This window comes from Haliotis rubra, unplaced genomic scaffold (assembly GCF_003918875.1).
Source record: "Haliotis rubra isolate DU_JTF1 unplaced genomic scaffold, ASM391887v1 Scf714, whole genome shotgun sequence".
In the NCBI taxonomy this organism is placed as follows: domain Eukaryota; kingdom Metazoa; phylum Mollusca; class Gastropoda; order Lepetellida; family Haliotidae; genus Haliotis; species Haliotis rubra.
In genome coordinates this window covers 405043-432332 of record NW_025767429.1, presented here as the reverse complement: position 1 = coordinate 432332, position 27290 = coordinate 405043, and the positions used below count along the sequence as shown (strand labels likewise).

Sequence of the window (27290 nt, the reverse complement as noted above, 5' to 3'; positions counted from 1 at the left end):
CAGGCAGACCAGTGGGTGAAGTCATGAGCAACGAATCATTATCAAGAAGTGTTTCAACTTTAAACAGTGCATACTCATGCACTAAAGTCTGTTTAAGGCCCAGCTCAAAAGCTTCTTGTCAGACTTGCCTTCTCTGTGTGGCTTCTTTCATCTCCTCTCGGACGTGCGCGCGTAGAGCATGCATTGTGCATGGATTCGGCGCGTTTCAGGTGGACTATTATTATCATTGACCTAAAGACAATTAATCTTCGTATAAACCCTGAAGCCCTAAGCTAAAGTGTTAAGAATCGTCGGACGCTGGTTAATCCCTTCATGGCAGTTTTCTTAAATATTTTATCTTAACTGACTCCATCTATCACCTCAAACATTCCGTAGAGTGGCGTACGCTCCAACATGTCGTCCACGTAGTCAAGTTCCCGGCGGAAGGCTCTCCAAGGGGCGTAATCCAGGTCGCTGCTCAGGTAGTTGACAGTCCGGAGTGCAACGTCCTGGTCCAACATCCCTGCTCTGGAGGAACATGTAACATTGTGCAAGTAAATACCAATAGTGAGTGAGTGACTTTAGTTTTACGTCAATTTTAGCAATATTCCAACAATATCACGGCAGGGGACACCAGAAATGGGCTTCACACATTGTACCCCATGTGGGGAATCGAACCCGGGTCTTCCGCGTGACGAGCGAACGCGTTAACCACTAGGCCACGCCCGTTGATCAATAGGCCAAATGACATACGGAGAGAAGGTGAATATGTGACGTTGCCCAGTAATAGTGACACAAAGTCACCGATCTAACCCACTCAGCCACCACAATTGGTAGTGTCTTAACTCATTGATATTTGGAATGTGGTGAAATGTAACATGTTATATTGAGATTACACCTTCTCAGTAGAGATGGCTGAGTGGGTTAGATCGCTGACTTTGTGTGATGGCGATTAGGTGCCTGATTCTGAGAGTGTGGGTTCGAGTCCCGGGTATGATTGAACCTCACAAAAGTATTACAATCTGTGTTTTACCAAGAAAGTGTAATCCTACATTTAACGTATGATACATCTGACCACTTCCTAATGGTATTGTGTATTCACTTCTCCATGCTGTACAAAGGGTACCAGGTAGGATCATCTCTGTTACTTAAACTGTAAACAACTTTCTTCATGCTGATGGGGGTTAAACAGGACCAAAGTCCTTATCAGTGAAATGATATGATATACCACGTTAAAGGCTTGCTGCACCTTCTAAATGACGTCAACAAGTACATGCAAGGTATAAGTAAATATTCCAACCTACTTGGCTAAGTTCCAAGCGTCATTGATAATCTGCGCTCGATTTATTGGGTCTATTATCTGAAAAAAAAAATTAATACAACTGTGTGATAGTAGATATCAACATGATTTATATTTCATTCTCTAAACAAACTTGAGGAAGAATTAGTGATGCCTTTGCCTGTTCAATAAAAACAATATTACACATATGGCGTTATCATTACAACACACCAATCGGTGACGACATGAGAGCCAAAACACGTGCAAGGAATCTGATTGGCTGATATGCTAACTTGGACCTTTCTACACGTACACGACTGAGTGAGTGAGTGGGTGAGTGAGTGAGTGAGTGAGTGTCTATGTACAGAAATGCATCGTATCCATTATACAGACACACAAATGTATGGCATGAATCACAGTGTTATCAGAACGAATAATCAATATTAATCCCACTGATTTCACTGGTCAATAAAGATGAGAAAGAAGTCATCTTGCACGGACGCTCAAACATCTATGCTTAACTTTCCCTAAAAACGTGTAGATAGGAGAAACCCGATCTGCTGATGTACAGGTAAATGAATATTGCTGGACATCGTTCCGAGCATTGCAGTGAAAAGGACGATTCACTCTAATTCCTACACGAGTTTAAAAACATTTGTGAATGAATCTCAATAAGTGTTAGTAATTTTAATATTCCAATATGACATTAAACATATGGAAACATCCGGATAAAATATTCTCACTATATGTCATGTTACCGCATGGTTTGTTGTCAACGTGCTGATGATGTTGTTCCAGTTGTTGGTGTCGTAGCTGACCCTGTAGAAGCCACACTCCTGGATATTCACAAGGATCCATCCACCGGCCGGTACATTCACGGTCAACTCCACTTTAACATACAACCATAACAGTATGAGTTAGGTGAGTTAGATTAACACTTCAGTTATACCACGACGTGATACAACTCTGGGAGGTACTACACACTGGTGAAATCCACAGGTGTGGTGTCGACGTGTAGTCCTGGAGAACAGGAAGTCGACCCCACGTTTCTAGAACATCACCATCAGATACGGGCACCACAGACCATCTGCTCATGCTTAGGTGTCTATTACACATCTATACAAATGTAGACTTACTGCCTGACTGCCAGACATGATATCAAATCAATGGCCAGAGAAAACAATAATTTCACTGAATATTCAACAACAGTTCCCATTGGCGGATCCAGAAAATTTCAAGGTGTGTGTGTGTGTGCGTGAGTGTCGAACCCCCTGAACCCCCCCTCCGAGGTCCCCATCAACCTGTCTGACGTACGAGGCGACATGATGAATGAGGTTTTCAAACTCATTTAATCAATCAATCGAATCCCACTAGGGACGCACACTCAATCACTCATCCAATCCTCACTTACTCACTCACCCGGACTTTATAGTCCTGCTAAGTTCCATCTCATCCTCTGTACATCCCAGAAACTTTTCCAGGACCCAACCAAATACAAAATATCACTCACTCACTCACTCACTCACTCACTCAGCGACGGAAACATTCACACATTCATGTACTCTTTTAATTGTAATTTCTCCACAACTCACGTTTGTCGTCGTGGTACTTGAAGTTGTGAACATCAGAGGGCGTGGTGGTAAACTTGACGTTGTCGCTCGTTGTGTAAGTGATGGGAATTGTCCACTTGTACCTGGAGGGGGAAACTTCAAAATATTACAATTTACTTTGGGGAACGAATATAACGTGAAGATATTTTGTTGTTTTTTCTTCTTTTTTTCTGAACTAATGTATTTGATGTATCGACTCAGGATAATTAAATTGTACTTCATCAAAAAATGCTTATGCCAGCCAAGGTCAGAGCGGGATGAGTAGTTGACGTTTACCCTACAAGAATTAAGTAAGACAGGTAGCACCCCTAACCCCCACCCCACCTATTTCTCTGTAGAAGTCAGACCTATCCAAAATGATTCCTCATTGAGTCAATGATCGCCGATGTGACCTGTATAACTCCCATTATGATGTCATCATCATCAATTTATAGGTTGAAAGTGGCGTACCCGTATTTGCCAGAATCCTGGTCGGGATTATCTCCACCGGAAGACAGATATCGTTCCTGTGTTAGAGTTACCGTTCCTGATCCTACTTGAACATGGACGACGGGGTAGTTCATCTGAGTGACCCAGGGGTCCATGATTTCCGTCATGTTCAGATCTACAGAATTGGCCAGGGCTTCTTGAAAGGAAGAAGTAATGGTAAGAATAACAACAATCAACACAGTTTTAAAAACGTTTAGCACATTGTACCGTTTTGGGGGAATCGAACCCGCGTTTTTACGTGACGAGCAACGCAGTACCAACTAGGCTACCCCACCTTCCCCGGTCATATAAATGAGCATTGCATATGAAATAAAGCAGTGAGTGATGCATAATGAGGTTTTTGTCTGGTACATATACTCCAATCAAACAATACGTATACCTGCACCACTTCCCACATCAAGCTGACATACCGCGCTATAACTGAAACAGTGTGAAAGCGGTAAAACGGGGTTAGATAATGCACGCCTTTAGGAATGTTTCAGGGATAACACCATAAATGTGTTTCGCACGTTGTACCCTTTTAGAGATTTGAACACGGGCATACGGTGTGACGACCAAACGGTTAAATTGGTGAGTACCGTAATCAAGATGTAGAAATATCCTCAAACGATTTAAATATACTTATCTCTGTCAAGGCCTTCCACAGGTCGTCGTGTTCAGCATTACCAAAGGCATTTGTTGCAAGGTAGCGCTGGTAAGACGGAATGTTCAGCATTACTAAAGACATGTATCGTGCTGGAAAGAGCGGACACGGCGGAAATGCTTTAAACAGAACCAGGTAAAACACCAAGCTCACTATTTGTTTTGGATATATTCTGCTGTCTGTCCAAAATCAGATTCTTAGAGACATCTCTTTGATATTAAGAGGAACACTGTTTTGCCTCAGTTTTTACAACAGCAAACAAATGCTCACTGGACGGTACGAAATACTGTACTTAATTCAAAGTCAGTTCTTTAACTAGTATTGTATTGAAGCAGTGGCCTGTTGAATAATCTGTCGACACCAAAACTCCGAGTCTTTTTCCCATAGACTTTACATGGGAATAAAGTTACACATCTTCTTGAGTGCTGAAAAACCCCTGAACAGTGCAGGTATTTGTTGTAACAACATCTCAGTTATGAAGAGAATATTAACTTGTGACTGAGCATGGATGACTTGACATGATAAAGCTGGGACCCAGTTTACTGTTAAGTTACAATTTCTGTTTGATACTATTTTACATATTCTGTCCTGGACGGATCTGTGAACTAAGTTGAAAAAAAATCCCTTGGCAAGGTTTATCAAATGATCAGGATGTCATCAAAATAATCTCTGTACTTTTACACTTGCCAATCTACTGTAAGTAGAACTCACGTTCAACCCTTTAATGAACAGGTCCTGTCCCATCACAAGGTGCATCATACGGACTATAGCGGCGCCCTTATTAAGGGAAAAACTTATTGTTAGTTGAACACATCAGTAGGTAATAATAGTAACACTTTCAACAGAATCATAATAATAAAAGAATCATATTCTTATAGTAATACTTAAAATGACAAGCCTGATTAAAACAACTTTCACCTTTTACATGAATAAATTATCACTGATATGTATCTTCTAACCAGTTATTGGACGATTATATATGTTGACAACAGCAGTATTCTGTTCTTGTTTCGGCTCCCTGACCTACCAAAACGGTTTTAAGTCAAATTCGTAGAAAGCATTAGCGGCATACGATCAGTCATCCTCGAGGCCATATTGTTTGGGTTATTAACCGAAACGGCACATGACAAACAGAAACAGCTAAAACGGGTTCCCGGTCATGGCAATTTTGTTTAACATGCGCGCCAAAACACATTACCCCTTATATATATACTAGTACCTTAGAATATGTAACACTGTCAAATATAGAGCTGATCTCTGCCGGTGACATGACGTCAGCAGTGAGGGGGTGTGATGACGTCAAACTGTCGGATGACATCACACCGTGGGTGCTGGCAGCAACATGGATGTCCAGCTGAAACACGCAACTGATACTGACCCTCCCCTTCCTGTTCGTTTCTTTGTTTGTTTGTTTCTTTGTTTGTTTAATGCCGCATTAAGAAATATCCAAGCTATATTGCGGCGACCTGTAAATAATCCAGTCTGGACCAGGCATTCGTGTGATCAACATAATGAGCACCGATTAACGCAGCTGGGATACGATGACGTGTCAACCAGGTCAGCGAGCCTGACCACCCGATCCCGTCAGTCGCCTCTTACGGCAAGCATGGGTTGATGAAGACCAATTCTGTCAAGAATCTTCACGGGAATGTATGTATACTACCCATCAAAAGTTGAGACTCACTTAAAGCACTCACTATATGTTATGCATATACGTGTTGTTAAATTGAAGATGAATTTCTCAACTAACTTGGGGGAACCAACTGCAAACTTTATGCAGATGAATTGCACGAGGATCATGCATTAAATTGCTAAAAACCATGTGTAAATATCGTGCATGTGAACAGCTGTGTTCTGGTGTAAACTTTGTTAAAATTCGCCAATTTTCACTCAGTTTCATCATTTTTTTAACCCATGACAATAATCTTTTCAACGTTACGAATTTGTTTTACAATACATTAGTTCATGTGAAAACAGTACCTTTAAACAGTATGGAAAATTGTGCAAAATCTGGTTGAAGAGTTGACTTGAGTAAGTGGCTACATTTACACTAGTGAGTCTAAACTTTTGATGGGGAGTATATATAACCTGATGCCTTTAGATCTTATAGATCACCATAACACAGCCTTGCAATATACTTATAATATTCATCTAAACTATCTATATGATATTTTGTCGGGCCTTTTTTTATGGGCTGTGTAATAATGTTCGAAAAGATTGTCCTATTGATAATCTGTTTTAGGGGCAAAGCACATTCTCGACTATCCAAGGCATCAAGATGTTTGCTTCTCATTACTAAAACGATAATACGATTACCAGTGTGGTGTTGCTTCTTTACAGTCCTGAAACAAAATGGTATTGAGACGGCCCCCGACACCCCTGTACCATACACCTACCATCTTCCAGCTGGGGTAGATCTCACCAACAATGTGGTAGTCAAGGAAGGATGCAAATGCTTCGTTCAACCAGAGCCAGCTCCACCACTGAGGTGACACCAGGTTTCCGAACCACTGAAAAGAAAACAGTGGACATCTTGGCATAGTAATAGAGGAGGACGATTAGAAGAAGAAAAGGGAGGAGACAGAGAGAAACATGAAAATGATATGACGCAGTGGATAAAAGGACGGAAAGGAGAAGATACAGGAGAGGAAGAAGAGATGAGAAGAAACGAAGAACTTGATTAAAATGAAAAGGACCGAAGGAGGGGGCAGGAGAAGACGGAGTAGAAATGAATAAGAGACGACGAAGAAGATATGACTGACTGACTGAGTTTGTTTTTACGCCGCTTTTAGCAATATTCCAGCAACATCACGGCGGGGGACACCAGAAATGGGCTTCACACATGGTGCCCATGTAGGGATTCGAACCCGGGTCTTCGGCGTGACGAGCCAACGCTTTAACCCTTAGGCTACCCCACCGCCCGAAGAAGATATGAGGATGAGGAGATTATAAACAAAAGAAAGATAAGAAGAAAAGGACGAAGTATAAAGATAGGGAAAGAAAAGGTAATTTGAGAAAAATGAGAACGATAGAAAGGAATAAAGAATTGGGGGGAAGAACCAGTAGGAGAAGAGTGGGAGACACGAAGAGTGAGGAGGTAGGAGGAGTAGGAGAAGAGTGGGAGACGCGAAGAGTGAGGAGGTAGGAGGAGTAGGAGAAGAGTGGGAGACACGAAGAGTGAGGAGGTTGGAGGAGTAGGAGAAGAGTGGGAGACACGAAGAGTGAGGAGGTAGGAGGAGTAGGAGAAGAGTGGGAGACACGAAGAGTGAGGAGGTAGGAGGAGTAGGAGAAGAGTGGGAGACACGAAGAGTGAGGAGGTAGGAGGAGTAGGAGAAACTTGGGAGGATTGTACTGCAGGAGAAGGGGACGAAGACGAAGAAAATATAGGAGGAGGAAGAGGAGGCCTCGCAAGATATCGCTCGAAACTCGAAACAGGGCTCTCCTTGTATTTGTACATTAATTGACACACAAGGTATATCAAACAACGAAGGACAGCCAGACTGCACGATGTTCTAGTTTCCACTAAAAGACATGAATCATACCATGTGTGCAATCTCATGACAGATGACCTCTGCTATCCAGTTCTCGTCGGAGGCTGAGGAGACCCCGGGCTCATACAGTAATGCCACCCTGTAGCTGATGAGACCCCAGTTCTCAGTGGCTCCAGCCACGAAGTCCGGAATCACGATGTTGTCTGCAGTGTAACAATCAGAACTTAAAAGCGCATTCAGCAGTTTTTCGCCTGCAAGAAGGCCAGACTAACAACGAAAAAATACAATATTTTGGGTGCAAGGATCATGTCATCCTTCAGATGAGCCCCAAATAGGGTGGTCCTGATACAGTTAACACTTTGTTAGAGATATAATCAACGATAACTTTGGATTGCCAGTCAGGATCAGAGATTGCGCAACTCTACAAGGGAACATTTAGGAGTTGAAACGTAAGTCTCCTCAACAACGGTAGTGTAGTGTCTCTGTATAAATTACTGATGATGTGTGGTTTAAGTGTTTGCACGTCATGGGGTCGGGTTCGAATCAACATACATGACAACGTGCTCTATTTCGGAATATCCATGGAATGAAAGGGTATTATTACAAAATGCATAAAACCTAATTAACTCCTTCACTCATTCACTTTTAATACAATTTGTACTACATACCCAGTTTATCGTACACATATGCAGGCTTGAAGTACTCGGATAATCTGTTGAACATCTTCATCCCATGTAGCTGAGCCTTGTCAGCAAACTGAATCTTCTTCGGCATCGCAAAGGTCCGATACTGAAATTAGCAGTTTATCATGTACAGCAAACAAGCCAAGACGCCCTGAAGAGTATAACAGTTTATCAAGCACAACAAAATATCAAGACGCCCTACACTGGGAGAATATATCAGTTTATCAAGCGCAACAAAAGGTCAAGACGCCCTACACTGGGAGAATATATCAGTTTATCAAGCACAACAAAAGGTCAAGACGCCCTACACTGGGAGAATATATCAGTTTATCAAGCACAACAAAAGGTCAAGATGCCCTACACTGGTACAATATGTCAGTTTATCAAACACAACAAAAGGTCACGATGCCCTACACTGGGAGAATATATCAGTTTATCAAGCACAACAAAAGGTCAAGACGCCCTACACTGGGAGAATATATCAGTTTATCAAGCACAACAAAATGTCAAGACGCCCTACACTGGGAGAATATATCAGTTTATCAAGCACAACAAAAGGTCAAGATGCCCTACACTGGTACAATATGTCAGTTTATCAAACACAACAAAAGGTCACGATGCCCTACACTGGGAGAATATATCAGTTTATCAAGCACAACAAAATGTCAAGACGCCCTACACTGGGACAATATATCAGTTTATCAAGCACAACAAAAGGTCAAGATGCCTGACACTGGGACAATATATCAGTTTATCAAGCACAACAAAAGGTCAAGACGCCCTACACTGGGACAATATATCAGTTTATCAAGCACAACAAAAGGTCAAGACGCCTTACATAGGGAGTGTCTAACGGTTTATCAAGCACAACGAAAGGTCAAGATGCCTGACACTGGGACAATATATCAGTTTATCAAGCACAACAAAAGGTCAAGACGCCTTACATAGGGAGTGTCTAACGGTTTATCAAGCACAACAAAAGGTCACGATGCTCTACACTGGGAGAATATATCAGTTTATCAAGCACAACGAAAGGTCACGATGCCCTACACTGGGAGAATATATCAGTTTATCAAGCACAACGAAAGATCACGATGCTCTACACTGGGAGAATATATCAGTTCATCAAGTACAACAAAAGGTCACGATGCCCTACACTGGGAGAATATATCAGTTCATCAAGTACAACAAAAGGTCACGATGCCCTACACTGGGAGAATATATCAGTTCATCAAGTACAACAAAAGGTCACGATGCCCTACACTGGGAGAATATATCAGTTTATCAAGCACAACAAAAGGTCACGATGCCCTACACTGGGAGAATATATCAGTTCATCAAGTACAACAAAAGGTCACGATGCCCTACACTGGGAGAATATATCAGTTCATCAAGTACAACAAAAGGTCACGATGCCCTACACTGGGAGAATATATCAGTTTATCAAGCACAACAAAAGGTCACGATGCCCTACACTGGGAGAATATATCAGTTCATCAAGTACAACAAAAGGTCACGATGCCCTACACTGGGAGAATATATCAGTTCATCAAGTACAACAAAAGGTCACGATGCCCTACACTGCGAGAGAATATATCAGTTTATCAAGCACAACAAAAGGTCACGATGCCCTACACTGGGAGAATATATCAGTTTATCAAGTACAACAAAAGGTCACGATGCCCTACACTGGGAGAATATATCAGTTCATCAAGTACAACAAAAGGTCACGATGCCCTACACTGGGAGAATATATCAGTTCATCAAGTACAACAAAAGGTCACGATGCCCTACACTGGGAGAATATATCAGTTTATCAAGCACAACAAAAGGTCACGATGCCCTACACTGGGAGAATATATCAGTTTATCAAGCACAACAAAAGGTCACGATGCCCTACACTGGTACAATATATCAGTTTATCAAGCACAACGAAAGATCACGATGCTCTACACTGGGAGAATATATCAGTTTATCAAGCACAACGAAAGATCACGATGCTCTACACTGGGGGAGTGTAGCAGTTTATCATGTACAGGTCAGTCAAGACGCCCTACACTGGGAGAAAATATCAGTTCATCAAGCACAACAAAAGGTCAAGATGCCCTACACTGGGAGTGTGTAGCAGTTTATCATGTGCAACAAAAGGTCAAGACGCCTTACATAGGGAGTGTCTAACGGTTTATCAAGCACAACGAAAGGTCAAGATGCCTGACACTGGGACAATATATCAGTTTATCAAGCACAACAAAAGGTCAAGACGCCTTACATAGGGAGTGTCTAACGGATTATCAAGCACAACAAAAGGTCAAGATGCCTGACACTGGGACAATATATCAGTTTATCAAGCACAACAAAAGGTCACGATGCCCTACACTGGTACAATATATCAGTTTATCAAGCACAACGAAAGATCACGATGCTCTACACTGGGAGAATATATCAGTTTATCAAGCACAACGAAAGATCACGATGCTCTACACTGGTACAATATATCAGTTTATCAAGCACAACGAAAGATCAAGACGCCCTACACTGGGAGAATATATCAGTTCATCAAGTACAACAAAAGGTCAAGATGCCCTACACTGGGAGAATATATCAGTTTATCAAGCACAACGAAAGATCAAGACGCCCTACACTGGGAGAATATATCAGTTTATCAAGCACAACGAAAGATCACGATGCTCTACACTGGGAGTGTGTAGCAGTTTATCATGTGCAACAAAAGGTCAAGACGCCCTACACTGGTACAATATATCAGTTTATCAAGCACAACGAAAGATCAAGACGCCCTACACTGGGAGAATATATCAGTTTATCAAGCACAACGAAAGATCACGATGCTCTACACTGGGAGTGTGTAGCAGTTTATCATGTACAGGTCAGTCAAGACGCCCTACCCTATTAACGTGTAGACATACGACACAATTTATGACCATTAGAGTAACAGAGTCACAGACTGACCAGATATTGTTTCGAGTGCATACACTTTTGAAGAGCGTGTATTGATACAGACATCAGCGCAAAAGTATACCCAGTCTTAAATATCTTCAAACAAATTCAGTTTGGTGTAAAGGGAAAAATGAGTGAGTGAGTGAGTGAGTGAGTGAATTTAGTTTTACGCCACACTCAGCAATATTCCAGCTATATGGCGGCGGTCTGTAAATCTTCGAGTCTGGACCAGACAGATCAACAGCATAAGCATCGATCTGCGCAATTGGGAACCGATGACATGTGTCAACCAAGTCAGCGAGCCTGACCACCCGATCCCGTTAGTCGCCTCTTACGACAAGCAAGGGTTACTGAAGGCCTTTTGTAACCCGGACCTTCACGGGTGTAGAGGGAAAACTAGCTATGAAAGGTATATGCATGAGGCACTGAAAATTAGTGATGACACCAGGTGTTGCAAAAAGGGTGGGCGTGTCCTGCCCGACATTCACAAAAATTGTCTTAAAAAGGAAGTATTTTCTGTCTGACGCCGCACAGAAGTACTCCTGTCATGTGATAGAGGCCTGTGAACAAACCAGACAATGAAGTGATCGATGATTTGGAATATCCAGTTGGATAATTTGGAATTAGGAAGATATACAGAGATCCCGATTATTTTGAGCAACAAAAACTTTTTGGAAAAGAATACATGAACCAGTGTCAACATAATCACAGAGGTCGACTTCTTATGATTCTCATAATCTAACCATCCGTCACATTCACTGATGGGGCGTTTGGGTAGCCTAGTGGTTAAAGCGTTCGCTCGTCACGCTGAAGACCAGGATTCGATTCCCCACATGGGTACATTGTGTGAAGCCTATTTCTGGTGTCCCTCGCCGTGATATTGCTGGAATATTGCTAAAAGCGGCGTAAAACTAAACTCACTCACTCACTCACTCACATTCACAGATTGTCCACCAACACAACATATTGCTTCAGTAAGTGAGTTTTACACCACGATAGATTACCCAAGGCGTGTATCATAAATTTATATACTTTGGACCACTGAAGGCGTCACCAAATCGCCATTTCTTACGCTCAAGAGCGACATTTGATCGGTGTGCATCTGAGATTCGAACCTATGCTAAGATTCTTGTAAGACCAAGAAGTACAAGCGTGCACAAAGGATTGACCTTAGAGGGTCAGTCTGTATAAGTGAGTAAGTGAGTATCGCTTTACAGCACTTTCAGCAATATTCCAGCAATATCACAGCGGGGAACACCAGGTATGGGCCTCACATTGTACCCATGTTGGGAATCGAACGTTGGCGTGACAAGCGAACGCTTTAATCACTGGACTACTCCACCGCCCTAATTCGTATAAATAATGTTAACCACAGGAGTGATTGTTATCAAGTAATTGTTATCAAGTGATGATTGTTATCAAGTGATTGTTATCAAGTGAGTGTTATCAAGTGATGATTGTTATCAAGTGAGTGTTATCAAGTGATGATTGTTATCAAGTGATGATTGTTATCAAGTGATTGTTATCAAGTGATTGTTATCAAGTGATTGTTGTCAATGCAGAGAACTTGCGGTTTTGTGCTCACTCGTGAAGACTCAGAAAAAACGGTTTTCCTAGTGACGCTTACTGTAACGTTACTTGCGACATCTTCCAGGTACTCGTAGTCGCATACGATAAACGCCAGGAGGTACGTTGGCATCACCACTGTCCTTTTGAATGTTTGTGCTACCATGCCGTCACTGCAACACAAGGAAGGAGGTACTGATGATATTTTGAAACTGAAATCGAGTTTGATGGACAACAACACGGAGGAATTAAGGAATCCCTGTTGCGTTTTCTCAATTAAGGACTGACTGCGTATATATGTAGGTTTGTTGGGGTTTAAATCGAAAATCCGATGTGAAAACTGTATGGATCCGCGCAGCAAACTGTTTGCACATCTGTTTTTTTTTTCAATTCATAACAAATACATATTGAGTCCTTAATTGAGAAAGCGTAACAGAAATGGGGTTTAACGTCGTGCTTGAGAATATTTTGCTCATATGACGATGTGCATGCGTATGTTTGTGTGGCTGCTTGTACTAGCCCAGACGTATGCCGCAGTTAAGCATGAACACCTTACTCAGACACATTATACTGACTCCAAGACGACCAGTCCTTGTTTTACCCATTAATACCAGCGCCAGGCAGGGAACTACAAGTACCATGTTTTAACCTCTTTTGGTATGACGCGGTCGGGGATCGAACCCGCGACCTTCCGTTCTCCGGGCGGACGCTCTAACCAAGGGGCGAAAAGAACAACAGTCGATGATAATCAACCGGAACAAATATGTCAGAAGAAGGCGGCAGTTTCAAACAGCTTTTTCAGTAACCGCCAGAGTAAAACATTGTTTATAACCCAGCGATCGAGCCCTCCGGCCCTGAACGTACAGATAATACGTTTGATCATTCTTTCACGGCCTCAGTCCTCGAAGGTTGGTTTGGACGATTAGAAATGTATATCAAACTCGAAAAAGGTCCTGCGAATGACGACGCCGATTAGCTGAAAGGGAATTGTAATACCCCTATGATTCATTTACTGGACGAGGGATGCTGAGTATCCCAATGACAATTAGAGGGAATCCGTCGAACTCCTCTTGCAGCGCCTGTCCAAGTTGACCCTATGTTCCCGGCGGCCTGTGAAGTTGACGCACATTATCTCTCTGTCATGCTCCACGTTCCTGCACAGTGTGTTGTTGGTCAGCAATTATCTTCCATGTTGTAATCCTTAGTTGGGACCACGGACGCGTTACAACAGCATTCCCATTTATATTCCATGATCTCCTAAATAAGAATTAAGTCAAACAACTAAGTGTGTCCTTACCTCGTCCTTTCAGATTTGAGGGGTGGGGCGTTGGAGAGGGCTGTGTAATTCCTGCTCTGTCCGTCTCGGTATATCAGGGTGATGTCAAACTGGGCCTTCAGTGCAGGCTCGTCAAAACATGGGAACGCCTTCCTGGCGTGTGGAGCCTCGAACTTGGCCGTTGCCAGGTACCTGAAACATTGGAGAAATTGTCAAAACAATGAGCGTAAAACAGTTTGTGGATTATAATGAAATCGCTGAATCAATACATTTTATTATTTTTCACAAGTTAATTACACATCTACAATGTGTATCAAATCATATAATATGATATCATACGGTTCAATTAAAAATAATACGATATTTTGTATAGCATGCATGATATGCTGAGATATGATATGATATCGTCTATGCGACATATGAGAGATGCTATACGATATGAAATAATACAATACCATTTAGCATGGTACAAAATAAGACATGATCGGATACGGCATGATACATGATACAAGATATTAAACAATACGATATCATAGCACACGATATAAAATGTGATATTATACGGTAAGACAAAATGTATTGGATTTGAGTGAGCGAGTGAGTGAGTTTTTGGTCTTACGCCGCTTTTTGCAATATTCCATCAATATCACGGCTTCACATATTGTACCCATGTGGGGAATCGAACCCGGATCTTCGGCGTGACGGCCGGACGCTTTAACCACAAGGCTACCCCACCGCTCAAGTGGATTTGATATGATGTTATATAGTACGACTTGACGTAATGCATATGATAGGAAAGGATAGGATAGGAAACGATACGATATACGATACGATACGATACGATACGATACGATACGATACGATACGATACGATATGATACGATATGATATGATATGGATGATTTGATGTCACGACATGACTGGCTTACACAGTCTGGCCATTCTCTTCATACTGGGCAAAGTACAATCCAGTTCCTGAGTCTGACAATGGTGCCCAGAAACTGATATCAATCTGATAGTGGTGCCCCGCCACCATACTCTGCGCCAGGTGAAGAGTATAAAACTCCCGCACCTCCTCATAAGAAGCCTCTTCCACGCCCACCTGGGATGATGTATTCCTATCGACCACTCGGAGGCTTGACTTGTCGATGTTAAGCGAGGGATGAGCATGTAAGGTTATCGTGGAAGAAGCTAGTTCGGCTATTGTGTCTATTGTCACAGATCCCTGGTAATCGAAGTCGTCCTTGTTTCCGCTGTATATGTTTGGGTTGAGAACAAGGTTGTAGAGATACGGCCGGGCGGTTATAGGCAGGCGGTAGTTCAGGGGGGCCTCCGTCGGTGCAGGTGTACTTGGCGGAGTGGCTGTTGCTGATGCTTCAGAGCACACGTCACCTGGAACAACAGGGGTGTTTGTCAAGTGAGTGAGTGATATTTCAGGTGTATCACAACGCTTCAGTCTGACATGGGAGGGAAGCCGGAAGCCGGAAGCCGGTCTCGGATGTTTAACACTTTTGTGAAACCTGCCAGCACGAATAATCAGGCCTAATCCTGGATTCAAGATGACAATTATAGGATCCTAGGCCTGTTAAGGGACGCAACCCTGAATGCGAATAGCGGCACACAGACAACAGGGCTACCCGAGTTGGTCATCAGTCAAGGGACACCGTGCACTGTCTTGCTTGTCAAATAAGGTTATATGTTATTTGCATTTCGCATATAATAATATATCATTAAAGGTGTCACATTTTAAAAAATCGGGTTGTGGTATATTACAAATATGAAACTCTATAATTATTAATGATTTTAGCTGGTTCACCTAACAGGTACGAATCTGCCGATGTACTGTGTAGGCATATATAAAATCAATACAATATTATTCAAAATCATTACAGAAGCTAAAAATAGTATTCACGTTTGTGATACATTTGACTGATTGCTTTGGGTGTAACAGTTAAACAGCACGTCAGTCGTCTGACATATATAGTGTCTTATTGTGGCAGGAAAACCTGAAGTGCAGGCTCCAAATATTTGATAATTCTGTGAACTGATGGACCCTGATTACAAAGAGGACATAATATATGGATGGAAACTTAGTTGATATAGCATCGTTTCGGTATAAGTGCTTATACTGTTGTCAAGCAGGAAGTTAATGCAATCTGACGTCGAACTGAGTCATGTGCGAGTTTCGAAACCAAGACCACAGGTTTCTTGCTCGCAACTCGTCAAAATCCATGTTTTACAATAAATACATCTTGAACTTACATATTTCGTCTCCCGTGCCCTTCTGGACCATGTCAATACACATCTGTCTGATGGCCTCGGGGGTGCTGACTCCGGGGGTGTTATCACACTGACACACCAACTCCTGGCCCCCAGCAAAGTGGACGATTATCCCCACTAACAGGGCGACCACCGCCACCACCAGCAGCAGAATGAATCCATGGATGATGGAGACATAACACCCGGTCTGTCTTTGTGAGGGGGCTTCACAGTCTTTGGTTATTGGCACCGCGGCGTCTGATGACATGGTGGCTCGTCTGGAGACCCGGTCTGACTGAAAGATAGCAGTGAGATATTGTACCTGACAGTCAGTATTTATGCCCTGCAAGTTCTGATGTGTCTCTATAACCGACTAGGGCATGCATGCCACAATATATCAAGTGGTGATAGATAGAGAGCTGAACGTATGCAAACACACGGTTCCATACCTTGATGGCGTGCTTAGTCTCGTGGATGGAGCGTTCGGTCATCACGAACAAAGCATGGGTTCGATTCTCCATATGGTGAAATCAATATCTGGTGTATTGCTGTTAATTGCTGGAATATTGTGGAAAGGGACGGAAAGATTTACTCACTCATGACTACATGTACAGTCAGCTCTCGGTAATCCGACACTCATTAATCCAACAATCACGTTAATCCGACAAAAAATTAGGGAACCATTTAAAACAGTGATAATTACTCTCGTTAATCCGACATTCTCGCATTCCGACTCCGACACACCAATCTAGCAACTGATTATTGTAAATACATTGTAAAAACATTCGTTAATCCGACAGTCAACACAGCCGGTCGGATGATCCGATCGTATACAAACAATCACACGTGAGTGGTAATTAGCGTGTGCCTCACTGGCTGCTTGACACCGACGTCAGTGAACATCACACTTGTTAATTAGGAACACAGGAAAATTAATTGAGACGATTTAATCAAGAAATAACAGTAGAGCGAGCTGTATAAAATGTTTACAACCGACATGAGTTTTCATCACAAGATGTACACCACCTGCTAAGCGACCCCTTGTAGAAGTTACGCCATTGATCAAGAAAGAAATCTCCTTTTGAAGAAAGACAAACCCCAGACAACACAACAAGAATTCATCACTTTTGCTGAGCAGAAGTTTGCTGTGAAGATTGGACGATCAACGGTATGTTGTTCGCTGTTTTTAGCAATAGTTTGGCTTTATTATAGTTGGGATTCATACGTATCATAGTGGTCAAAGCGTTCACTCGAAACGATGAAGGCCTGGGTTCGATTCCCCACGTGGGTACAATGCGTGAATCTCTCGGCCATTTCTGGTGTCCCCGCCATGATATTGCTGGAATATTGCTGAAAAAAATTTAACACCATACTCACTCACCCAGAAGGAGTTCACCAGTTCACTGACGTTTATAAGCCACACTGGCTAATTTGCATATCACGTGACCGATATCAGAGAAGTCAGACATAATGGAGTCTTGTAGTGTGATTTACAAGCTGTTTCCCTACAACAACTGCCCGACATCACAGGTTCAATGGAACTACAAATATTGTTATCAAAACGAAATATACAAATGGAAATGTTTTTGTGACATTGTGTGAATAAAACCTGGCAGTTTCATGACATATATTCATCTATATTTTGTAGATTGTTTACAAATAATATTGACAATAACCATATACATATATATGTTGTTGAATGGGCAGCGCAGCATCTCTGGCATGCGTTTACCTGTATCTTTATGTCAAATTCGGTACAGTCCGTTCATTTGTTTCGCAGGAGCATTGGTTTATCCTCACAGTGCAGGCAGCCTGTAGAGGATTAGGATTAGTGAAGTTGTTATAAGAAAAGGGGTCGTCTCATAAACTAAACTCATGGCCTAGGAGTGATTCCAAACTGATAGATTGTCAGATTGGCATCAACTCACCAATTATCCATGTTCAATTAATGTCACTGAATAAAACTCATAACAGCTGTATGACACAGGAAAAGGAGTTCATGAGTTCCAGAGTTCATTCCTAATACGCAAGGTGGTCGTAACCTCGTCTATCAAGGTTATCAGCTCAGAACAGGGAAGAGACGCAACACCTGTGTACATTGGAGATGTTGCAAGGCAGGCTGTCCTGAAACCATCAAGCGCGTGCCAGGACCACAAATCATGTCAAAGGCTGGCATCGAAGACTTAGCAAAATGGGCCAGAATCATCCCAATATGTATTTATAACATAAGTATAACTGAGTATGTTATTGTTTTGAAAATATAAGTTTTAACTTTGTGTCACATGTTTATACTGATACGGTCCCCTAGTAATTCCTTTGTTTTGCTATTTGACATGCCTGATTGCTTCAGTAATTATAAACAACAGGTGCCTGCACTATGAGGAGACCGAGGAGCATTGAAGTCAATTGTTGAGTCTGTTTAAACAAGTTGTTATTTGATAAATAGGGCAGCACTTCGGATACAACATCGACATAAATCATAGAAATTATTTTCTAATGTTATACGCACGACCATTCAGATAACACTGTAGTGCCTTGAATGTAAGCTAGGTGATGGCCCTGACTGGTTACACAGCTTGACATGACATTTGTGGGGGGTTTAACATCAGGTGTATGTACAGCCAGGTGTTCAGTTATTCCGCCACAACCTGTGACATGAAATCAAGTCAATAGCCAGAGATAAAAATGATTTCACTGAATACTTAACAACAGGACCACATCAACCTGTCTGACGTACGAGGAGACATGATGGATGAGGTTTTCAGGCTCAGGCTGTCGTACTCACTCACTCACTCGCCCATTCACCAACTCACTCACTCACTCACTCACACACCCTCTCACTCACTCGCTCGCTCATTCACTCACTCACTCAGTCCTTTACTCACTCACTCACTCACTCCCGCACTCCCGCAATCCCGCGCTCCCTCACTCGCTCACTCCCTCACCAACTCATTCACTCACTCAACCTTTCTGACGTACGATAATGAATGAGGTTTGAGGCTTAGATTGTCAGAGTCACTCACTCATCAGGTGTACAGACGTTCTGGACGCAGCTATAACGTAGATTGTGCAAGTCATCTGAGCCAGCACAAGCATGTGACCTATGACCCTGTGACAGCGATCATTGCGTACAGGCGTAGTGTAGTCTACAGCCCACCTCGGGTATATAGTCAGGTATAAGGTGAGTGTGTGGTAGAAATAGCCTCATGATGTACGTCAAATACTCTATCGCACAGGGTTGTCTGAACTACAGATAATGATGTACACCACTGTTTTTACTGTAGAAGACACGAGTGTTTTAGAAGACTGGGGCTTCATATACTTGCAGACAGACAGGCTTGTATATCACGTACCCTCACCCGGAGACGTTCATAGTGTTGACTTCAGCTATTGTTATCGTGGCAGTTGTACCTGTATGGTGACATTTTGACACGACTATAATTCGTTTTCTTTGCGTTGTGCAGAGCTACTTTAGACAATTAAAGTCTAGGAAATTCCCATGAATTTACTTAAATTGCTTGAATTTTATTGTGTTCGTGCCACTGTTATCTAATATGTAAATATGTTCGCAATGTACCCTGTTCACACAGCAGTGAATGGGTACCTGGTAGGATGAGATGGTGATGTGACTGTTAACCTACCAGCGTCTCACAGCCAGTCAGGGTTATGTACTCCTAGGTTAAACTTCTTGAGAGGCATTTAGAAATTATGAAGAACGTCATGCACAGCAGTGAATGGGTACCTGGCAGGATGAGATGGTGATGTGACTGTTAACCTACCAGCGTCTCACAGCACGTCAGGGTAATGTACTCCTAGGTTAAACTTCTTGAGAGGCATTTAGAAATTATGAAGAACGTCATGCACAGCAGTGAATGGGTACCTGGTAGGATGAGATGGTGATGTGACTGTTAACCTACCAGCGTCTCACAGCCAGTCAGGGTTATGTACTCCTAGGTTAAACTTCTTGAGAGGCATTTAGAAATTATGAAGAACGTCATGCACAGCAGTGAATGGGTACCTGGCAGGATGAGATGGTGATGTGACTGTTAACCTACCAGCGTCTCACAGCACGTCAGGGTAATGTACTCCTAGGTTAAACTTCTTGAGAGGCATTTAGAAATTATGAAGAACGTCATGCACAGCAGTGAATGGGTACCTGGTAGGATGAGATAGTGATGTGACTGTTAACCTACCAGCGTCTCACAGCCAGTCAGGGTTATGTACTCCTAGGTTAAACTTCTTGAGAGGCATTTAGAAATTATGAAGAACGTCATGCACAGCAGTGAATGGGTACCTGGTAGGATGAGATGGTGATGTGACTGTTAACCTACCAGCGTCTCACAGCCAGTCAGGGTTATGTACTCCCTAGGTTAAACTTCTTGAGAGGCATTTAGAAATTATGAAGAACGTCATGCACAGCAGTGAATGGGTACCTGGTAGGATGAGATGGTGATGTGACTGTTAACCTACCAGCGTCTCACAGCCAGTCAGGGTTATGTACTCCTAGGTTAAACTTCTTGAGAGGCATTTAGAAATTATGAAGAACGTCATGCACAGCAGTGAATGGGTACCTGGTAGGATGAGATGGTGATGTGACTGTTAACCTACCAGCGTCTCACAGCACGTCAGGGTAATGTACTCCTAGGTTAAACTTCTTGAGAGGCATTTAGAAATTATGAAGAAAACCATGCACAGCAGTGATGTAATTGTAGACAATAACATTCACACACAGTTAATGGGTACCCGGTGGGATGAGATCGTTGTATGGTTAACACTCCAGAGCCTTATGTACAATCGGGGTTGTGCACTCGCAAGGAAGCCCAATGATGAAAACCGAGGGTCAATTGAACCATTGCGTGGGGTAATAACCAAAGTGTAGAATATAACAGATTGGCACAATATTTATATGCTCATTGCTATTTATAATTAGGGGATAACTGTACTGTGTTTGACGAATTGGGGACGTATACCGGTGGTTATATAGCCGCAAATTTAGTTATATCGGCGACGCGCAAGCGGAGCCGATATAACGTTAAATTTGCGCTATAACGTTAAATTTGCGGCTATATAACCACCGGTATACGTCCCCAATTCGTCAAACACAGTACAGTTATCCCCATTCTAATTCAACTCGTTTTACGCTGTTTTTTCGTGAAAGAAATTCATTATTTAAACCAGGTCAAAGTTCCTCTAGGTCAAAGGTTAATCATATCACTCCTTGAACTTACACCATCGCCAGAAAAAGTAGTTCCCTTTTCAAACTACACACGTTTATTATGTGCACACAGACTAAATCTGACAATAGATCATAGTATTATAGATAAAATGGAAGGAATTATGATGAAATCGCCCTCTAGTTACAGAAACGAGCGGCCCGCTGATTCCTTAACTACGGGCCATTATCAGTTCTGTTGTCAAATGACGTCACAGCAGGTGACGTCACGCTCCATAATGACGTCATAATCTTGTTTCATGATCTAACAATGTTGGGTCAACATCCCGTTGCGAGTAAGTTGTTTGAACTTAAAATTAAATTTATGATACTATTGTGTCGTTTTTAACACAAATTCCACCCATTTTAGCTGGATAGGGCAGTTAATTGACCTATGGCTTCTGCAAATGACAATGTCCTGCAAAGCAGCGTTACCCCAAAAGTGTAGGGATACATTTAAAGGTTTTGGTGAATCGGTTTTCAAATTGCGACCGTATATGCTGATTATACGGTCGGAAATTTATAGCATTGACCAATCAGAACTCGTGTTTCATACTTAGTTGAATTAGAATGCATGTTCATGTGTTACTTACACTAACCGTGACATTACACTTCGGGCATTTGAGCATTATAAATATGCACATTACTATTACAAAACTATACGCGTCATATGTATATCCTTATTACTGACATCCTTATATACTCATGCCAATAATCGTAGCGGTTAAAGCGTTCGCTCGTCACGCCGAAGACCCGGGTTCGATTCCCCACATGGGCACAATGTGTGAAGCCCATTTCTGGTGTCCCCCTCCGTGATATTGCTGGAATATTGCTAAAAGCGGCGTAAAACTAAACTCAGTCAGTCAGTCAGTCCACAGACTCCCACGTCTTGGGACGTGAACAGGAATATAAGCAGACCAAACTTTGATTACAAAATGTCCATCGTACTTTCAGAATGTGGACAAGAATGAGACTGGAACTCATTATCTTATGGACGGTGTTACATATTGTGAAAACACAGAAAGTGTCAACTCTGAACGGCCCACTTTTTGGACAACGACTGTCAGTGTTGGGAAAGTCCCTTGACGTATTCTATGGAATCCCATATGCCAAGCCTCCTGTAGGCTATCTTCGCTTCAAGCATCCTCAGCCTTCAGAGTCATGGGGACCGGAAGTTAGGGATGCGCAAAATCCGACGCCATCTTGCATACAACCAAAACATGTGTTTAAAGCTGTTGAGACCCAAAGACAGACCCCTGATGATTACAGCGAAGACTGCCTTCATCTTACAGTGTGGGCGCCATCAGACAATGGTGGCAATCTGGCAGTGATGGTTTGGATCTACGGTGGAGCTTTTTACCTCGGGTCGACGAGACTGCCACTGTATGAAGGAAAATACCTTGCAGCAGAGAATGACGTTATCGTTGTATCAATGAATTACAGATTAGGACCTTTAGGGTTCAGCTATCTTGGTCCAGATACCATCCCTGGCAACATGGGCTTGATGGATCAACGACTTGCCTTACAGTGGGTGAAAGACAATATTGCCAACTTTGGCGGCGATCCATCTCGGGTGACCATATTTGGAGAAAGTGCTGGAGGTGTCAGCGTGAGTGACCACCTGGTGTCACCTCTGTCACGTGACCTGTTTGACAGAGCCATCATGCAGAGTGGGACCTTTACTTGCTCATGGGCTTACATCGTGCCCAAAACAGCAAAACAGAAAATGAAGAGATTTGCTGATCTCCTTGAATGCCCTTCATCTTCGACCGATACAGAGATATATGACTGCTTGAAGACTGTGGATGCTGAAACTATGGCAGACATTCAACTCAGTTTACTTGGCGAAGGACTTGCATTTGTTCCAGTTGTGGATGGGTACTTCCTCCCCGATGACCCCCAAACTCTTCTGTCCACTGGTTCCATCAAGCAGACCAGTATATTGCATGGGTTTACAAAAGATGAGACAACGGTGTTTTCGGCTGTTATGTTGAAGCGGATGAGAAACATCTCTACATTTCCGGAAACAATTATTTTAAGTCAACAAGAATATGATAGTCTTTCCACTGACCTTTTAACAATAGATAAAGTCCAGGAGCCTCTTCGTCTATTTTACGAAAGTCAGGAAGCCCCTCTAAAGGACATGGACTATTTTGATGTCATGTCTCGCTTGAAATCGGATAAGGGAATAAAATGTCCTCATCTTGAGTTTGACAGGTTGTACACTCCTGCTAACCCTACCTACGTGTACAGTTTTAATCATCGACTATCAATTAGTCCGTATCCACAGTGGATAGGAGCAGCCCACTGGTACGAGCTTGACTTTGTGTTTGGTTTGGTCCTGGAAAAGTCTCTGGGATGTACAGAGGAGGAGATGGAACTCAGCAGGACCATCATGACCTATTGGACCAACTTTGCCAAGTCCGGGTGAGTAAGTGAATGGAATTGAGAGTGTGAGTGAGTGATTGGGTGAGTAAGTGAGTGATAGAGTGAGGGACCTTGGAATGATTCTGACACGGATTCCAAACAGGTCATAAACAGTTTCGTAAACAAATGAATATATGTGTAAATGATCCCACCGTCGACATGGTATTGTGTTCGTATATGTCTATCCGTGATGGGACTCAATATCACGTCAATTGAAATTAATTCCCATTCTCTCGCTCAGTTGAATCAATGTGCTACTTGAAACATTGTAATCCTAAAAACATCGTAGTCCTAAAAACATAATGGTATTTGTCTGCTGAATGACATATATGTGGTGGATCTACGGGGTTCCGTGGAGGTTTTAAATTTGGTTCTATTCAACAACTGAAACAATTTTCATATTACCCCTCCGTGTTATTGCTGAAATATTGTTAAAACGATACCGCCCTGGTCAAATCAAAACAAACACATCCGTCTGTATCTTGTTGAAATACCCAAAACCCTTTGAAGTGACCCTAAACTTGCAATTTCAGTCAAGGTAGAGTGATTCCCACTTCCAAACAGATCGATTTGTATTGTTTTCTTGAAGCTTTCATATCTTTATACAGCAACCCTAACACTCCTGTCCCCGTCAAGGTGAACTGGCCAGCCTCTGACAACACTGATCTCTCCTACATGGCCCTCGACGTGGGCAGCAACTTAGCAGCAGGACACGGGGTAGTCCACCACGAATGTGTCTTCATCAACAGGATTCTACCTATGATTTCTAAAGGTAATATTTATGATAAGTGTAGGGTCAGAGTTTGAGTCTTTTGATGCCCGGGTTCAGATGGCAACCGAGTAATTCTCTACTTCAAACACCTTGGATATGTTCATACTGGTATGTTCATAATGATATGTTCTTATGAATAAGTTCATAGTCGTACGTACATACCATAAACGAACATCACGAATATTGGAGATATCACACACAAATAGAAAGACCCATGGTGACTGATCATTTTCCAAAGAAGGATCCACATTATAAAACAATCTCCCAAACAACATCCAGAACATACGCGAACGCGACCAGTTCAAGCGAATGCTTTGGCACGGCATTCGTCTGAGGGCCTCTGAGCAGTTTGTTGGAACAGGCGCTATATAAATAATAACTTGATTTTTATTTTATTTATATTTAAACTGACAAACTGATTACAGATAAAATCAGCCTCGCTCGTGTCTCTCCTGTTGTGTTGTTGTGGAAAGTTTGTGAACTGCAGCCAGAGAAATAATGAATCACACTGATGTGTTTCAGACCCCCCTGAAGGGCAGGAGTACTGCACAAGAGGATGAAAGGACAGCATCATACTAATCTGATCCCGAGTACTCTCCTAGTATCATCATGATTTTGCTTTGAACTGTGTATTAGTTAAACCACTGCTTGTTTGCAGCAGAGTCCACTATGCTGCTTGTCCACCCGTTGATACAGCCATCACCCCAACTACGAGGGTTGTGTGTAGGTAAATACATTGTATTGCAATTCATTTCTGGTTCTCTCGTATTCCGATACATATTGCGATATATTGGGAGCTACCGTTTATGAGTTAGTAACATCGCCTGTATTTTAGTATGTACAGACGAATTTACCTTTTCACATTTTTCACAGAAAATGTGACACTGGGTACCCATCGCCTGTCACGCGAATCCCTGGAGTGAGTTTAGTTTAGTCAGCAATATTCCAGCCATATGGCGGCAGTCTCTAAATAATCGAGTCTGGACCAGACAATCCTGCGATCGACATCATGAGCATCGATCTACGCAACTGGGTCACGATGACATGTGTCAACCAAGTCAGCAAGCCATACAACCAGATCCCGTTAGTCGCCTCTTACGACAAGCATGGGTTGCTGAAGACCAATTCTAACCCGGACCTTCACGGGTCACGAATCCCTGGAACACACATTAAATATACAGTCATTATTATCTCTGTTCCATATGGCAATAGTTATAACACAATAATAAACAGTGATGCCAAGGGCGTCTCAATGCAAAAATACAGGTTTAAACATACCTCAATGGTACCAAATGCAATAGAGTGAGTATGGTTTTACGCCGCTTTTAGCAATATTCCAGCAATATCACGGCGGGAACACCAGAAATGTGGAGAATCGAACCCGAGTTTTCCGCGTGACGAACGAACGCCTAAACAACTGGGCTACCTCACCACACCACCAAATGAAATAACTTTTTATACGTCGTCGTAATACTTCGGTGTTCAGGGACACGAACAAATTTATTGACTGTTTAGCTACATATACACTGTAAATTAAGTGACTTGTATGTATGTATGTCATACGAAGTGACTAAATAAATAAGGTTGCCAGGCTCGGTGCTTATTGGCATCGTATGGGAGCACATATAACATATGGGTTAACAAGGTTTTAGAACGCAGCTGTAGTCCACTTCAGACTGAGATTGTGACGTCATCCAGAAAGGTCAGAAAGCTGGTAATTTAAAGTAGATTCCAGGTGACGTCGCGATAAATGGGGTGTGATAAATGTCATCTAGCCAATGGTTCACCTATGGAGGCGCCTGTAAATAATGAAGTTTCAGCCAGACAATGTCGTGATTTGCGACGATGGAATTAATCACAGGCTTTCAACCAATTCACCAAGCGTAACCTAACGACCCATCCGGGATTCGAACCCATACTCTTAGAGTGAGACATCTAACTTAGTAAGTGTAAGCTGTTTGTTTGTTTGTTGTTGTTTAACGAGGACGCGATTACTTAAGCGGTGTTGAACAACGAAGACATAGATATCAAATACCCCTTACACTTCGGGCTGGCTCACTCACTCACACACCATCCACCCACTCACTCACTCACTCGCCCTCCTACTTACTCACTCACTCACCCACCTACTCACTCACTCGGTAAGATTACAGAATACCGCATACCTTCCGCCATCTTTGAAAGCACGGGAGTTTACTTTTGGTTAGTGTAAGGTTAAGGGTTAGGGTTAGGGGTTAGGGTTAGCTTTAGGGTTAGGGTGACGTGACACAAGGTTTTGGGTTAGGGTTAGGGTGACGTGACACTAAACAATATGGCTGGTAGGTATCCGGTATTCTCTAGGTATACCACTCACTTACTCAAACCCACTCACTCACTCACCCACCACCACCACTCACCCACCCCACACACACACACACACCAACTCACTCACCCACACACCCACCCCAACACACCTACTCTCTCACCCACCCACCCACTTACTCACTCACTCACTCATTCACTCACTCGATGTACGTGGTCATATGCCGAAGCGATATTAATGACGCTGCAAAAAAAGGTTTTGCATGTCACGGTAACCAGGTCATGATATGATATCGGTCTCACTCCAACTCTGCGTCACTGTGTACACACTTCCTGCAGTGTATGGAG

At 42.6% G+C, this 27290-nt stretch overlaps 2 protein-coding genes across 2 annotated transcripts in view; one reads left to right on the top strand and one right to left on the bottom strand.

Annotated features, from left to right (window-relative positions):
• The window catches only part of LOC124259216, a 57591-nt gene extending 41093 nt beyond the window's left edge, over positions 1–16498 (bottom strand). The window contains exons 1-14 of the mRNA XM_046693323.1: positions 16234–16498; positions 14901–15363; positions 13993–14163; positions 12757–12868; positions 8160–8280; positions 7543–7694; positions 6397–6510; positions 4712–4777; positions 3979–4048; positions 3319–3493; positions 2851–2951; positions 2017–2147; positions 1284–1339; positions 348–507 (exon numbers count right to left, since the gene is read on the bottom strand). Coding sequence (XP_046549279.1) covers positions 348–507; positions 1284–1339; positions 2017–2147; positions 2851–2951; positions 3319–3493; positions 3979–4048; positions 4712–4777; positions 6397–6510; positions 7543–7694; positions 8160–8280; positions 12757–12868; positions 13993–14163; positions 14901–15363; positions 16234–16498 — 2157 coding nt within the window. The remainder of the gene's footprint in view (positions 1–347; positions 508–1283; positions 1340–2016; positions 2148–2850; positions 2952–3318; positions 3494–3978; positions 4049–4711; positions 4778–6396; positions 6511–7542; positions 7695–8159; positions 8281–12756; positions 12869–13992; positions 14164–14900; positions 15364–16233) is intronic.
• Positions 16499–19337: 2839 nt separating this feature from the next.
• Positions 19338–25389, top strand: LOC124259227 (cholinesterase 2-like). The gene is made up of 4 exons (XM_046693339.1): positions 19338–19411; positions 22397–23869; positions 24478–24641; positions 25164–25389. Exons 2-4 carry the CDS (start codon positions 22398–22400, stop codon positions 25199–25201), a joined length of 1674 nt encoding a protein of 557 aa, XP_046549295.1. The 5' UTR covers positions 19338–19411; position 22397; the 3' UTR covers positions 25202–25389.
• Positions 25390–27290: the final 1901 nt, after the last annotated feature.

Excerpts from the sequence above, each read along its gene's own strand:
- LOC124259227 (XM_046693339.1), top strand. The coding sequence starts at position 22,398 with ATGTGGACAAGAATGAGACTGGAACTCATTATCTTATGGACGGTGTTA. Across the intron at positions 23,870-24,477 it reads ACCAACTTTGCCAAGTCCGG|CAACCCTAACACTCCTGTCC; the intron begins GTGAGTAAGTGA and ends ATCTTTATACAG. Across the intron at positions 24,642-25,163 it reads TCTACCTATGATTTCTAAAG|ACCCCCCTGAAGGGCAGGAG; the intron begins GTAATATTTATG and ends GATGTGTTTCAG.